The following is a 17,189-nucleotide window of genomic DNA, read 5'->3' on the forward strand; positions in this document are numbered from 1 at the left end:
CATTGCTAGGCCCCCTTTGATGATGGAGCAAGGAGATATGTGTTTGTATATATACCTGTTAAACACGAATTTCTGCTATAAAAATTTTAATCCTCTTAAGTAAACACAATAATACGAACTCAGATAAGCTTTCTATTTGAGCTATAGTTCAATTATCTTATCAATGTTATAGTTCAATTATCTTATCAATGTTTTGTGTTGCAAAGTATTTTTTTAAATTGATTATGGGAAAGACTGGTGGTCATGCCTATCCAGATCCACTCTTTTAAAAAAAAAGTGAAAAGAACATTCTCTCCACTATATTTTTAATATTTCTTCAGAGCTAGGTGTTGCTAAGTGACTAAATTCTAGCATGGAAAGAGCCGTTGTAGGGTGGGAGTTTTCGCACGCTGATGAGGACAGTCAGTGGGCTCCTTGACTTCTTTCATCTTTCCCTTTGCCTGGGACTCCAACAAGACGAAAAGCTGGAAAGCTGTGCTAGGTGTAGGGATATTTTGTTTGTAATCCAGCAAATAAAACTTGCCTGATGATCAGCGTGTATAGCTGCCACCAGTTAGCCAGAGAGGCCAGGCAGTGGTGGCACACTCCTTTACTCCCAGCACCCAGGAGGCAGAGGCAGATGGAACTACGTGAGTTCAAGGCCACCCTGGGTTACACTAGATGGATCCAGTCTCAAAGAGAAACAGATACAGTTGGTGGTGGCTCACACCTTTAAGCCCAGTTCTTGGGAGGTGGAGACAGGAATGATATGGCTGGGTAGACAGAAGACTATAAGGCGGGAGGAGCAGGAGCTCAGATGCAGTCTGAGGATGCAGTCTGAGGATTTAGCCTGGGCACGCAGCTTCTAGTGGCTGGCTGCACCGCTTCTCTGATCGCTCAGCTTTCACCCCTTAATATCTGACTCCGGGTTTTTATTATTAGGACCAATTAGAATTTGTGCAGCAGCCAGGTAGTCAAACCAGAACAGTCCGGAAACAAATGAGAGCTGACCTTGGAGTTTAATAACCTGGAACTGGCATACTGGAAATGTGTCTACTGAAAAGCTATTTTTTTAAGGTTTTTTTTTTTTTTTTTTTTTTTTGGTGGTGGCAATGAGTGCAGGTCCTTGCACATGCTACATGTATGCACACATTCATATATACTGTACTATGGAGTTACACTTCCAGACATGGCTTCTTCGTGCATGGAAAAAAAGAATTGCTATCCTTCGGACTTTTGGGTTTCAACCAGCCAAACCTGATGCTAAGTTTATAAATTTTTGAAAGGGTCAAGTGACTTTAGGTATCCTTTCTTCTCCTTGTCTCCCAGCTCAGTGGTGAGTATTCAACACAACCTCACACATACTGAACAAGGGCTCCACCGCTAAGCTATATGAACATCTGGATCCAGCTTTTGAACCCGACTGAACTATTTTCATGTTACTTATTTGTCACCCAAGCAAATGACTTTGAGATGGTCACTTCCAAGTAAGTCTTGAGAGTTGAGAAGTAAAACTGTTGAAGGAACAAAGGAAAGGAGGAAAGGAAGAAAAAGGAGAGAATTGGGGAACTCAAGTGATGGAGCAAGGGAAATAGTGTCATGTTATCATGGAGGTAACTAAGGACACCGATGTTTTTCTGTCAGCTTAGTGGCTGCAAATGAACTACTTATATTTTTATTATCCTCTGCAGCCCCACAGCTCTTCAGTCAATGCCCCACTGGTCACTCAGGCCTCTGCCCTGAGGGCCTTCTGGTCCTGCAGCCTTGGTAGATCTGAAGCTTTAAACTAAGTCTCTACCGTTCTATTTACCATCAAAGACTCGTAAATCAGATGTGGGGGTGAAAACCAGCTAGGAAGCTGAGACACAACCAATTGACCTTGCTTTTTGCCTAGACACCCAGCAAGAGATGGGTCTCTTCACTTGTTCCAAAACCAAAAAAAAAAAAAAAAAGCACCAAATTCAAGGCCCCGCCCTTTCCTTCCTGTGCATCTTCTCTATTCAAATTGCTGGCTTCTCTATGGCCAATTCTGGTTAGCTAGTCACTGGCTCCACCCCCTGATTCAAGGTAAACTTTATTGAACAGTCTCTGGAGTGTCACAGTGTGATCAAAATTCCTGCAATAGCGTACCATCTTAAAGAGAGGAGAAAGGGAGAGGGGAGAGCCAGGAGACCAAGAAGCAAAGAGGTAAAAGGGTACCCAAAATGACTTGTTTATATAGGGAAGAACATCTGGGGAAAGGGCAGCCCTGTCCCTGGGCGGGGTGTGCGAACTAGGATGACTCCAACAAGTACTGACAGATGCTGGAGAACTAGGCGGCCAGAGTTAGCTTTGATATGTTGACACCCCAGTGAGTCATCGTCCCTTTGAGACCTAAGGAGGGCTCCCTGTGTTCCCCACAATCCCATTTTTCCAGCTCTCAATCAGGGATAGATCAGGTTCTTAAAGAGTCCTGGAATGGGCTGGGTGTGGTGATGCATATCTTGAATCCCAGCACTCAGTGGGGGAGAGGCAGATGAATCTCTATGAATTTGAGGCTATTCTAGTTTATATAGCAAGTTCCAGGCCAGTCTTAAATCCTAGCCCCTCACCCACAAAGCTAACCCCAGGCAGTAACTGCCTAACAGATAGTAAGGATTGGTAACAAAGTCACACTTATGAAAACCTCCTTTGAAAGTCCTTGGTGAAGCAATTCAGGACTTCTGAGAGGAGACTACAGTCCACGCCATATGGGAATAAGTCAAATATTATGACTTACCCCTTTGTGGCACTAAAACAAAAAGAATCAGGCTTTCAATAGTATGGGTTCCAAAGTCTGAGCAAGCCGGGCGGTGGTGGCGCACGCCTTTAATCCCAGCACTCGGGAGGCAGAGGCAGGCGGAACTCTGAGTTTGAGGCCAGCCTGGTCTACAAGAGCTAGTTCCAGGACAGGCTCTAGAAACTACAGGGAAACCCTGTCTCGAAAAACAAACAAACAAACAACAACAAAAAAAAAAAAAACAAAAAAAACCCCAAAGTCTGAGCAAAATCAAACCAAACTAAACCAAAGCAAACCCAGAAGTAGAGCTCTGCTTTCTCTCCCACAGGCTCCTTTCCTTTCCACTCTCAGGAGGATGGTGTTCACAGGAGTCAGCCTTTTGCAAAGAAATAACTCATTTTCAAGAAAGGAGCCCCATAAACAACCCAGAGAAACAAAAACAGTAGCCCACAATAAAAATGACAAAAGCAATCTGATTGGGTGTAAAATCTCAAGAGGACTGGGATATTAACTCAAGGAGTCGCAGAGATGAATTGATGTGTCGTCCTGTGTCGTAAACAGCTCTGCTGTGGGGGTCGACGTAGCTGGAAAGCAGACTGCACGTCAGCAGTTAAGTACAGAAACCTGTAGGGACACATTTATTGGTTGCAGAAAATCCATTCCAGTTAAAACCTAATAGAGAGACATGAAATGCTCCAGAAACCAATTAGTCCTATTAGGATGGAAGCACCAAATCTGAGAAATTGTCTAATAGCTAGAACTTTTTTTTTTTAACTTTTCCTTTACCTCTGCCTTTGTTCTTTCTATTACGGCACGGGCACGACAGAGGACTGTTAAGAAAGACAACCAATGAAGGTAATTATTTATTTTCCTACTATTTACAAATGGGTCCTTGCACTTAGTGTGGCTTCCTGGGAGCATTAACACCATGGCAAAACCTTGAGAGCCTGCGAAGAAATTCTCCACCATTTTGATTTCCTCTTATCAACCAACTCCACAGATAACTAGGAAGAGTTTTTTGTTTTGCTTTTTAAAGGTCAAACTCAACCCCTTGAGTCTGTTTTTTAGGTTGGATGAATATAATACAAGGGAAATGAATTAAACAAGATAAAAACGGACTTAGAGGGTGGGAGGCAGACATCTATGGATTGCTATGGCCCCCAAACCTCATTCTTTCCTCCTGATTTACTTTTCTTTGAAGGTTACAAGTCTTGTTTGGTGGGTACCGAAGATGAAGATCCTTCAGTGGAAACAGAAAGTGTTGCAATTATCCTCAAGGAACAGAAATTCAGATATGTATATCAACTGTTCAAATAAGGACAAACAGCAATGCATCTGTTTGTATGATACACATATCTATTCCCCAATGGATTTTAACATACCATTAGATTCTGGTTTCAAAATGAAGGCAGGGTGTTGAATTTTCAATCATTAAAGACATGTGTCTTTAGATGGGCGATGGTGGCACACACCTTTAATCCAGCGCTTGGGAGGCAAAGGCAGGAGGAACTGAGTTCGAGGTCAGCCTGGACTACAAAACAAAGCGTTCCAGGACAGTCAGGACTGTTACACAGAGCAATCCTGTCTCGAATCAATCAATCAATCAAACAAACAGCGTTTGGAACTCAGCAAATTCCTAGAAAGTCTACTCTTCAAAGAAAACAACGTTATTCAATTACTTTCTTACTTACTATTTTTTAAATATGATTGGAAAAACCGTTGAGTCATATATCACATGGATTTCAGAAATTACACATGGTAGATCTATTGTTTTTCAACAGAAACTAAAAAATATATGCTAACATTGGGACATCCATGTATTTATTACTAAAGCTAAAACTGAGTCTCTATACTAGGAAACATGGAATTTCTGCTCTTTCTTTAAATACTGCAATAGCTGCATTCTAGGAAGAAAAAACAGTTACCAGCCCTAGGAAGAGGCAGTTCCCGAGGGCAGGTGCTCCGAGGAGGCGGCAGTGATAGCCACCGCCTCCTACACACCCCTCGGCTTGGGATAAACAAGGGTTCTTCTACCCGAAGGTGGTAAACTTTGCTGCAGCGGGCCACAAGGCAGGGCGTCTGCAGATTTGGGAATCCTGATTGGTCCGTTTCGCTTCTCCGGCCACGCCTCTCGACACCGTGCTGCGCTCCTCGTTGGGCGGAGCCTACCCAGAGCAGCGAGGGCGCGTGCGCGAGCTGTCCTCTTCGTACAGCCCGCTAGTCCGGCTGCGCACACTCGCAGTCCTCAGGCCGTGTGTGAGGTGGCCGAGGTCACGGCTCGGAGGCGGGGCGGGGGCAGCATGGCAGCCTCCTTGGGGCTCCGAGGAGCAGCCTCCCGTCTGTGGTACTGGAGCTGCCGGCGGCGGCCCGCGGCCAGCCTTGCAGCGGGTAAGGACCTAGCGCCCCTTCTGCGCGTTTTCGTCGGTCCATCGGAAGAGGGCTTGTCGTTCCAAGGGCTGCGGTTGGTTTGAGGGTAAAAGCGACAATTGTGGTTGTCTTCAAGGCCCGGGGCCCCTCTGCGACTGCCCCCTGAGGGGTCAGTCTTCCCTTCCTGCTCTTTGCGGGACTCCAGATTGTTTAGCGTCCTCGGCGGGACCCAGGAACAGCTTGGGTTCTTGAAGGGGAGGATTGTTTGGTTCTGGGGCGTGCGCTTTGGAGTTGGGGCTCCTAGAACATTTGGAGGGACTCAGCTCCAGGGTGACCCCCGCCTCATCCACCTCGGCGACCCCTAGCCTTCCAGCTTCCCGGCTTCACCCTAAGCGGGCGCTACCTCCAACTGCAAGGCCCGATTTGTGTTTAATCACCCTTAACCGTAGCATGGCGGTATCCTAGCATCTGGCAAAGTTTGTCACCCTTGACCAGCAAACCGGGCTCACTCCATTATGGAATGGAGCTGTGCTGCCTGAAAGTGGTGGACTTTTGTCAAATTATTAACTACAACTCTTTGAACGTCCTCAAAATTGTAGCCAGAACCTATCTTACTGACTACGCTTTGCTGGAAGTTGTGGAAACTGACCAGGGGTTTAGAAGAGGCCATGTTTAGAGCCAGAATGCCCGAGAACTCATTCAGTCATTTCGTTTTTCACACGAGGAACTCCCGAGACCCCTTGAATAAGTAAATTGGAACATCTCCAGCAAGGTCTAGGAAGTAGCTCTTGGTTCTTCCCAATTCTTGGATTTTTTAGGACACCAAGACACCTCTTTAATTAAGAATTGGTTGAATTGTGGGGGACACCGAAAGATTTTTTAAATGTAAACGTTTATGGATTAACAAATCAACAGCCCCCTTGTGTTTGCCTAGCATGCAAGGGGCTCTGGATGTAGGATGCCTGTTATTTTTGTGTAAGAAATAGGCTGGGAATTGGTTTCTGAGCTGTCGCCAGGCTTTCCCTTTAGGAAAACCTGTGGATTTCCTTCCTGCTTTGGAAGAGTGTAGGTGTGATAGATAACAGGTAACTTGGATGACAGACAGAAAAGGAATCATGGTAGCAAGATGCAAACACGTGATTTTGGATACAGTTTCTTAAACATCACTTTCCCAGAGTACTAAAGGGAGCAGCAGTTTTTACGGGAATGCACGTGTCTTTCAGATCTGATTAGCCCGGGATGATGTGTTGCTGTTCAGTAGTTTATTTACAAGGTGCTCTAGTGAGCTCTTCATGTACGTTTTAAGAGTTATGCAAGTTCTTATAACTCATGATAGGAGAATCTGAGGCCAAAGGCTATAGTGCTGTGCTCTGACAGCTGGAAGGACCTACTTCTCAAGGCTGGTTAGACTGCTTTAGCAAACCATCTTGTACTTGGGGTGCTTTGGCCCAAAGGTATGTATATATGAACAGTTTTAAGTCGTAGTTCTTCAGCGAAGTGTTTAAAACAGTTGAGCCATCCTGTTGTACTCTGGAGTTGTTTTAAATGCCGGTGTTAACATAAACTAATATTAACCACTGCAAATAGTAAACTAACTCCAAAAATGTTAACTTTTTTGAGATTTGAATCTTTAAAAAAAAGGGGGGGAACCCATCTCCAAGCAATTTGAAAGTCTAGAGAAATGAAGAAAAGGAATCATGTTCAATTATTAACATTTAATATTCTGAATTCTCTGGGTGTATTTGCCTCCACCATGTATTTGAGCATATAAAACATATAGCTTGTAGATGGTACTGTTATAAAGATCTGTATACCTTTAAAAAAATGAGACTTACAAATGCATCCCAGAAGAAATAGAAAAAAATACTTTCCTGTCTCATAACTCATTTGATAAGAAAATTTTATATTTTATTTTAAAAGGTAATTATATTTAGCTTTAGGTCTATTTTTGTAGAGAGGTTAAAAAGCATACAGATATAGGCTCTTCTACTCACTTTTTGGGACTCCTTAACATGTACATGGAAAAATTGTATCAGGACATTTTTAAAGACCGCCTGACCAAAGGTGGGGTGGAAAAATGAAATAGTATTGTAGAGAGAATTGCAATACTGAGTTTAAAACAAATCACTGATTCTTTTTGTACATGTGGGTTGTACTTTTTGTATGTTTAGATGTAAAATTTTTCAGTTTCATGCATAGATACAGCATATTGTGATAATATTCGCCTCCATTGCCCTCTGTCACACCTCTTCCATTCCCTCGGACCCCTTCCTTCCAGCCAGTCCCCCAGAGGCTATGCCATTCTGGAAATGATACCTCGTAGACTGAAAATACTACATGGAAAGGTATTTTTGAAGTGACCACATTTTTATAACTTCAAAAAGTATATTGTTATAATTGTTCTCTATTATGATTATTGCTATTGGTGTCTTACTGTGCCTACTTTATGAATTAAGCTTTATCGTGGGTACACACACACACACACACACACACACGCAGGAAAATATGCGTAGAGTTTGACATTGTAACTTCAGACAACCAGTCTTGAATTGTATCTCCTTCAGGTAAGGGAAGAATACTCTAATATCTTATGACACAGTAAAAAGTCCGTTCAGAGGCTTTGCATGTTTTCTTTGGTACTGTACAATAGATACGTTCCTTTGACTAGGAAGATTTTGGAAAATGTAAAGTAATCTTTTTACGGATAGTATACTGATTTCTGGTAGCAGGTCCAGTTACCAAGCTATATATAACCTTGCTCATATTACATTTGCGAGATCATAATCTGTAAGTTTAGAACCCAGTGTTGTCAAGTTTTCCAATTAGTTTTGTCTCCAATCACCCAGTATCACCTTTATGCTGGCTGAATTTTTTTTTTTTCAGTTTGATTTTTATCTGTCACTTTGCTGTTTCCACACATTCTGTTAAAACTTGCTTTAAGGAAGATGCATTTCTCTTGTAGGTTTGATTTTTTTTTTTATTTTTTATTTTAGAGTTCCACTAAACTCCTTTGGATCCCTGTATCCTCGGGAGCCAGTTCTGTATGTCAACTACTCCTTCAGAAGCTCCATCATCACTGGAGGCTTGTAGTCCCCTAAATGATCTCTGTCACCTTTAATCTTTCTTTTCCTTTTAACCCCTAGGCCAAAAGGGCCCTTTGGTGTAGGCCTTGTTTGGCAGTGGTGCCTCTTGGCCTTGTTAATAAAAGTAGCTACTGTGTACTGAAGTGTCAGGTGCTAGGCATTGTTTAATGCTTTACGTATCTTTTTTCAAGTAATCTTTATAGTAACCTATTGTTGTAGGTACTGTTGTTGATAAAACGTAGAAGTTAAAGTAACTTGTTCCTTCAAGGGCATACATCTGAAAGGTGACTTCACATGGATCTCGTAAACTTAGAATTTAAATTTGATCATAACAGTGCTTTTCTTACTCCCTTGTTCATTCCTTATTACATTTTCCACAACATTTCTAGGTCATTGGCAGGGTTTGCAGTCCCTGGACCAGACATTTGGCAATGGGGCATTACTAGTATTGTTTAGACAGGTGGGATCTGAATCTGGGATGAAGAGTGCTGGAGGGTTAACCTGTAATGGTTGTAGCAACACAGCTCTCATTTGCTGGATCCACTTTATCACCACTGTTACTCTGATTGCTTCAGAACTGGATTGTATCCCCATGTGCCCACTTAGTGAAACCTCTCTAGTTACAATTAATTCACATAGCACTTAACATTCACTGTGCCAATTCATTTATTTCCTTTTCTTACAAATGTAGTTATAAAAATTAAATGCATATGGTAAAAATGAAAGAGATTTACTAAAAAAAATCTTTTATTTAAATCAGACCCATGACTCGACATTTGAGCTGTAACTAGTGTTTTTTTAATATACCCATACAAAACCCCAGAAAATAACTTCATGTGTATTTTTTTTCTCTGCATATTCTTCTATTAATACTCTACATCTTACTGTTTTTTATTGGTTTTTCTCTTGGAGGCTTTTCCTCTGCCTTAGACAGGTAGGCTGTGGTAGAACAGGGTAGATAGAGATATATATTCATGTATTAATGCACTGAATCTTCCGGTGTTTTATTTGGTAATTTATCCTGAAGGTTTTCCCTCTGACTTAAAACAGGTATACCATGGTAGGGCAGGATAGAAAGACAGTTAAGGATACGCGGGAGGGAAAAGACTCTCCTCACTCTGGACTGGCTGGCTAAAACTTCTTGATAGTTGAGTTGATGTGGGAGATCTTGGAAGGCCCCAGTCCTGCATGAAGAGCTGTAGGCAGTTCATGTCTGCTTAGAGGGAGAGCCAGGCTTCCTCAGGGATGAGCTCTCGGATAGGCTGGCTGTAACAAATACACACTTGAGTAACACTAAATGGACTCAGCCGACTGCGCATGCGTGCATGCGGGCAACAATAAGTAAAGGAAGTCATGAACTTGAGTGAGTGGAGGGGACACACGAGGAGCTGGAGATGGGGAGAAGGAAGGGTAGAAATGATGTAAATATCTTCATGCATGAAATTCTCAAAAATTGAAAATGTTGCTTTTCGTAAAAAAGAAGAAATCTAGGATAATCGACATTTTTAGTTAGTTACCTATAAGAGACAATGTTCCTTTTATATAGAAATGTTTCAGATAAGACTTAAATGACAGTCATGCTTAAGACCTAAACATATTAATCACCTCCTGTGTGATCTTTCTTCTTTTTTCAGTTGTAACCCTACAATTTTCAAGGACTCTCATAGCATTCCTGTTTACAGTGAAAGACATGCTTTGACCCCTTGTGTATTCCTTGAGACCCTGTTTTTACCTCATAGAGTTCAGTTCTATTCAAGACACCTTTGGAACATTCTATAATTTCATTTATGAAAAAGAGGGAAAAGGGGGAGGGATGTTAACAATCTTTAAGATGTAACTTGAGAGCCACCAAAGTCATATACGTGGCAACTGCAGCTTGATGTGTTTTTTCCTTTCTGTGAGTGCCTCTCTGATGACCACTGTCCTCTTGGATCTGTGTTAAATTCTCTTAATCAGTCAGGAATCCTAATCAAGCTTCACCTCAATTGAGGATTCTAAAAGGAGCCCCAGCTGCTGCATGTGGGAGCGTGGAGCTGTTTCTTACCCACTCCCATTCTTTTCAATTAAATGTGGGAGTAATATTTCATTGCATTGGGCTAATATGAATTACTGTGAATTGTGAATTAAGTACTCTACTGATAAGTTATTAGTTATTTACATTTTTCTGCTGTAACTATTGGTGCTATAATAAACTGTTTGTGTGGTTCAGAGTTTAGTGTATAGGACCCGGCAAATGATGGCTCATATTCTTGTATCTGTTTTTACAAATAAAATTGTATTTGAGGGCTCAAGACATGGCTCAGTAGATAAACCACTTGCCATTTAATGCTGAGGACCCAAGTTTGGATTCCAAACAAACAAATAAACCCTGCGTGGGTGTGGTGGCCTACCTGTATATAACAAGTCCCCTGCCCCATACCCCAAGCTGTCTGTCTACGTCAGCTAATCAGTAAGCTCACAGTTCAAGAGATCTGCCTCAGTAAATAAAGTGGAGAGGGATCTAGGAAGACATCCAGTGCCAACCTCTGGCCTTTATATGTATCCGTACACGTGTGAACATGCACATATACATCATACTTAAACAATATTGTGTTAGAATAAGCCATGCACTTCTGTTTATTATCTATCACGATTTTCAAACTAGAGCAGATGAATAGGTTTGTTATAAAAGGCCTTATGGCTTACAAAGCTGAAAGTCATTTACCACTGACCCTTTAAAGACAAAGTTTATAGCTCCTTGTAAATAGTAAATTTCTACGAAGTTAGATTGCTGAGTCAGTTGTTTTAAATTAAAACATAGATAGATTTCCAAAAAGGCTGATCTAATGTGTTTGATAGTATGTGAGAATGCTCATTTGCATCAGTCCTTACATGCTGGTGATAATTTTTTGTCCAAGACACAAAAGTTGGTCCATTTAGTACTTGAAGAGTAGCCCCATATTTCTTTGTTTTATGTTTCTTTGCTTATGACAAGGTGAAAATATTTTCATTTTTTCCTGAAGAGAATTGACATGTTTTCTGTTGTCATTCTGTGATTTTTTTTTCTATCAGAGTCATTCTTCATGATTTCTTCCTGATTTTCAAGTTACTTGGGGTTCAGACAGTCCTGTTTATATCCGGTGCTAGCAGCATTCTTCTTAGTTATTTTCATCTATAATATTTTGAAGTATAAATACATTAGTTTTCCCCTGTGTGAAAAATTAAGATGGGAAGTAGTATAAATACTACAGGGAATTCTGAGTAGTTTTTTTTTTTTTTTTTTGTGTAGAGTCCACAGTTTGTTAATTTTTGCCATTTCCTTTATTTCTCTCCACATAAATACATATCCAGTGTGCGTCATTTGAAAAACAATAGCAGCCACCATAATATATCCTATTACAGTATGCACCTCCGAAGACTAAGAACATTCCTCCATGTAACTAGGCCAAATTATCATAAAAAAATCAGAGTATGTTCAGAAGTCATACCTAGCATGAATTCAACTTCCAGCACTGCAAGACCAGAACCAGATCAAACAAACACAAAGCCTGACTATATCCTTGATCATTTGACTTAAGCTCCCTAAGCTTCTAATGTTTTTCCTAGATTCTTAGGAAAGATATTACATGATGGCAGTTATCAGTGAAGTGCTTAGGTAACAATGTCTGTCATGTGGTGAAGCTGCCACGTTAACTTACTGTTCATGTCTTCTGGCTTTCCTGTTCTTGAATGTACTCATGCTTTCTTTTATTGATGTAATTCTTTTCTTCCTGCTCTGTTGGAAACCTGATCTGTTGTAGAATACACAAGTTAAATGCACCTTCTTCAAATTTCCAAACCATGAATTCTGTGCCAGCATTTTTTAAAACCTATTATCCTTACCTGTCTTGTGTTAATTTATTTTGTGTGTTTAGTTTATGTCTTCATGGATTTTAAGGTCGTTGGAAGCCAAGGACTGTATCTCATTTGAATGTTCAGTGGCTAGGTGTTGTAGTGGTGCATACCTATAATCTGTAACGCCAGCACTTGGGAGACAGAGATGGGAGGATCAGTTTGAGGTCAACCTTGGCACACAGTACATTGAAGTGACTACTTAATGATTGTGGAGTGTGTGACTGCATGCTTACTCTTCCTTGTCATACCTGTTACCTGTTTGACTTACAGTAGTTGCTGTTTAAATTAACGGCTTTAAAAATGCAGTGCTCCTTGTTTGTCATGCTTTTGGATTGTTAGATTGCACCTTCCCAACCTCAACACAGTGGTCTGATCTCCTTGGGCTTCATTTTCTCTTTTTGTTAATTCACTTATGGGCATTAGAGCTCTTTTATAAAATGTACTTCTTAATCTATTTAATTTTAAAATAAAATTTCAATTAGTGTCATTTCTCTGTCATCAAACCTTCATGGACTATAAAGACACAGGGTTCCTGTGCCTGTAGTAAACAGCAGCAGCCATGTGATGCTGCACAGGAGCAACACCTTTAATGGAAGTGGTAGAGTCAGCCGTGAAAAGGAACTAAGTTTACTTCTAACCTAGTATGAGCTCTGTTTGTCAAGCCGAGAGCGTCAAATAATTTGCCTTTGGGATTTTATCAGACTCACATATGTGCATGGTGAGTAGGAGCAGTTGTTTGAGAGGATTTGAAAACTGAAAATGGCTGTGATTAGTTGTCACACCACAGTCTCCAAGACTCAGTCTTTGAAAGGAAGAATAAAACCTGCAAATGCAAGGACAAGTAGAGTGGTTTCTCTTCCTTCTCTCGGGAGATTGTAGACTTTCAAGGGCAAGTACTGTATCTGTGTGTCTCTAAATCTTGCCATTATTTCATGCAGTGCACATTTACCGAGTGGTATTTGTTGAAAGCCATTGTGAGATGGAGAAATTGTATCTAATGTTATTTCCAAGGTGAGGCAAAGCCCTTACTTTCTAAAGCATCATTTTATGGGATTACACATTTTTGATTATTTTGTTGTATGCATATGTGGGTGTTGTTCCCTTGTATGTGTACCATGTGAATTCCTGGTGCCCATGGATTCAGAGGAGGGTGATGGAGCTCATAAAACCGGAGTTACAGATGATTGTGAGCCCCCATGTGGGTGCTGGAACCAAACCAGGATCCTTGGCAAAGAACTCTTAACTATAAACCATCTCTTGAGCCCGTTTTTTGTTTTAATTATTAAACTCGTGTGTGTGTGTGAGAGAGAGAGCGAGAGAGAGACAGAGAGACAGACAGAGAGAGAGAGAAGAGAGAGAGAGAGAGAGAGAATGAGCAGGAGCCACCACAGTAAGTGTGACAATCAGAGGACAGTCTCTCCTACAACAGGGTTCTAGGTATGTAATTCAGGTTGTCAGTGCCTTTTTTTTTCTGGCCCTGTTTGTTTCTGAAGTATTATGAAGGTAATCTCAAACTTTGGATCCTCTTGCCTTCATTTCTAGAGTGCTGGTGTTATAGCCATGTACTTCTCTGCCTGACTAAGCCATTGCTTTGAATTATAGGCCCCCAATGGGATTTCAAAAAGTATTACAAATATATTTTTTTATTTATAAATGTATTGAAATCAGTGTGTTCTAGGTCAATGGCTTCTAAGACCCCAGTTGGATTCATTGGACTGGGAAACATGGGAAATCCAATGGCGAAAAATCTCATGAAACATGGCTATCCACTCATTCTTTATGACGTGTTCCCTGATGCGTGCAAAGAGTTTCAAGAAGCCGGTGAACAGGTAAGGCTTATCTTTGGATTTGCTTTAGATTTTGGCTATTAAAAATAAATTTTATTTTCCTTTTTCAAAGAAGCAAGCACTTCTTAAAGTATATTTAACAAAGTTGTAAAACCCAATTGTTAATTCTACTTCATTTTGAATTTAACATTAATCCAATATTTGGGTGCAAATCAAAAGAGCACGTAGTGTGAAAAGGAGGTCTGTTTCCTGCTAGGTGTCCTGTTTGGTCATTTCCTTAGATAATATCTTCACTGATTATACTGATGATGCAGTTGTTTGGTGGAAATAGCCAACTTGTTAGAGGAAGTCAAGGATGATTGTCTTAGCACAGGAATTGCTCTGGGACTTAAAGCTGAGTCCAAGTTCCAGATCAAACACTTACATTTTGTCTTAATGGGGCAAGTTATCCCCTCAGCTGGCTTTCACATCTGTAAAATGTGAATGATGACTAATTACTTGTGTCATTAGACTATGAAGCTCAGATGAGAAAATATATGTGAATGTCCTTTGAAAGTGTTGCGTGACAGCACTTTGTGAGTCTGTAATTAGTTATTGGCCATAAACCAGGAGACAAACTAAAAACATTGTGGGCTGTACTATGGAGATGAGTTATGACCAGACTGTGTTGCTTTAGGCTGCCATTCACATTTCAAGAATTGAGGTACTAGAGTTTATTGTGTTTAATAATAGTATCTGCCAGGCAGGTCCTGTTCCGTTTGGATTTGTCAAACTTTATTAGTTAGTAATTCAAATGACGAGAGACCATGTTTTAGTCTCTGAATTTAGTAGATTTGCTTTTTCTACAATATGAGGGAAACTGCGTAAGTTGTAGAAGGGTAACTAAGGGCAAGGTACGATCCCAGAACTGGAAGAATACCAAAAGCTTCCTAAGAAACAGAAAAAGGAAAGAACTAAATAAAGCAGAATAATCAATTTCCAGATCATTTTTGAAAGCAAATCCTGAGAAATGCAGTCCTGAGATAGAAATAGGTTTAGTGACTCAGAAGCCGTTTGGGAGCAGAACACCTGTGTCTTTCCAGTCCATGCCTTCTGTGCTTTGTAGTCCTGGCGGTACTGCTTGAGAATGTGACCATGATCCCGGGGCTTTTCAGTATCGCATCTGAGGCTGCTCATGCTCCTTGGGGCTCTTGGTAACTTTGTAGGAAAGATGTGATGACTCACTCTACTAGAGAAAGTGAAGAAGGTGACCTTTTATTATCAGTAAGCATTCCAAGTTGGCTTTCTGTCTGGGGTTAATCAATCAGTAGCCAATGGATTTAAGGAGATAAATACTAATTTTGGAGATAATCCTGATACTTGACATTTGTCACTCTATGGTGACATGTATATGACAATGCTACTTGATCTCTAAACTGCGGGAATGTCTTAGTTAAATACAGAATTTAGCCGGAAAACAAGGTAGAGGTTGATTGGCGACCCTTCAGGGAATTAGAGTATGGCCTGCAGAGCAGAAACGTGGGGGCTTTTACTGCCCACAGTTATTCCTCCTTGCATGCCTGTGGAACTGATGATAGCTTACTTTCGGAACAACTGAAATGATTGTTACCGCATTGTATATATATATATTTTGGTTTTTCGAGACAGGGTTTCTCTGTGGCTTTGGAGCCTGTCCTGGAACTAGCTCTTGTAGACCAGGCTGGTCTCGAACTCACAGAGATCCTCCTGCCTCTGCCTCCCGAGTGCTGGGATTAAAGGCGTGCGCCACCATCGCCCGGCCGCATTGTATATTTTTGTAGTTTCCCCTAGAACTTTCCAGAGTTCTGCTTAAATTATTATATTCTCTGAAGTTACCCCTGTGACCTCTATTCCCCAGTAATATTCCTGTTCTTTGCCTACTTTAGGTAGGCTCGAGGAAAGACTAGGATGAAGGAGACATTTACATTTTAAAAGGAAGAAAAAGGAACCTGATATTTAGTGAGAAACTACTGTGTCTCGGGTCATTTGATAGTTTTTTTGTGTATCTTATTTTTTTTTTTTTTTTTTTTTTTTTTTTTTTTTGGTTTTTTCGAGACAGGGTTTCTCTGTGGCTTTGGAGCCTGTCCTGGAACTAGCTCTTGTAGACCAGGCTGGTCTCGAACTCACAGAGATCCGCCTGCCTCTGCCTCCCGAGTGCTGGGATTAAAGGCGTGCGCCACCACCGCCCGGCTTGTGTATCTTATTTATTTGTTTCAGGGGACAGGGCTCTTTGTATAGCCCAGGCTGGCCCCTAAATCTCAGTCTTCCTGCCTCAGCTTCCTAAGAGTTTAGATTATTATGGGTTTGTGTCACAACAAAAAGCAGCTCAGGCACTCGCATTTTGTTTCTTTTTGTTTTGTTCATTTTTAAGTATGGCTGTGAAAGAAAAGGTGCAGTGCCCTTAGGGACCAGTAGAGGTCAAAGCCGATGCCTGGAAAAGTCAGGTGTTGTCCTCAGAGAGTGACAGTTTGTATGCCTCCCAATACTGGGGTTTCAGACACATGATGCAATGCCTGGCTTTTATTTGGGTGCTGGAGATCCAAACTCAGGGCCTTATGATTGCATGGCAAGCACTTTATTCACTGAGCCATTTATCTCCCAGTTTCTGAACTAGTAATCAAAGAAAACCTGCATCTCAGCTGGGCATTGGTGGCACACACCTTTAATCCCTGCACTTGGGAGGCAGAAGCAGGCAGATCTCTGTGACTACAAGGCCAGCCTAATCTGCATAGTAAGTTCCAGGATTGCCAGAGCTACCTAATGAGACCCCGTCTCAAAACAGAAACAACAAAACAAAAACTCAACAACAACAAAAAACAAACCTGCATCCATACCCAGGAGAACTGAAAACATCCCACACAGAACTTGATAACAGCTAAGTGGAACTCTCATGCAGTATCAGCGGATGAATGGATAAATAAAGTGTGGCATCTGTAATGGACTGTTTAGGAATTAAGGGGAAGGAAATGCTGATACTTGCTATGTAACAGGTGAATTAAGAAAACACTAAATTAAAGAGCCAGTTACAGAGGACCACACACTATGCTCTCCTATTATCTGAAAAACCTTAGAAAAAGGAAATCTATGGAGGTAAGAAAGCACATTAGCTGCTAGTGCTCAAGAGGAGATAGGCAGCTTGGGCACACAAGGATGACAGCTCATGGTGTACAGTTTCTTTTTGAAGAGACCGAAAACCTGACTGTGGTAATGGTCACTCTCTGTGGGAATTTATAAAAGCCAACCAATCATCCACTTTAAGTGGGAAATTGTGTGGTGTATCAGTAAAGACATTTAAAATGAGAACCGGGGTGTAGCTGGTGGCAG

The 17,189-nt window shown here is 41.2% G+C and overlaps 1 protein-coding gene across 1 annotated transcript in view; it reads left to right on the forward strand.

The window, feature by feature from the left end:
- Positions 1-4,922: 4,922 nt before the first annotated feature.
- Hibadh (3-hydroxyisobutyrate dehydrogenase) overlaps positions 4,923-17,189 on the forward strand; it is a 105,809-nt gene continuing 93,542 nt past the window's right edge. Inside the window, exons 1-2 of the mRNA XM_038318182.1 lie at positions 4,923-5,125; positions 13,729-13,889. Coding sequence (XP_038174110.1) covers positions 5,038-5,125; positions 13,729-13,889 — 249 coding nt within the window. The 5' untranslated portion in view covers positions 4,923-5,037. The remainder of the gene's footprint in view (positions 5,126-13,728; positions 13,890-17,189) is intronic.

Source organism: Arvicola amphibius, chromosome 2, assembly GCF_903992535.2.
Source record: "Arvicola amphibius chromosome 2, mArvAmp1.2, whole genome shotgun sequence".
NCBI classification, from domain to species: domain Eukaryota; kingdom Metazoa; phylum Chordata; class Mammalia; order Rodentia; family Cricetidae; genus Arvicola; species Arvicola amphibius.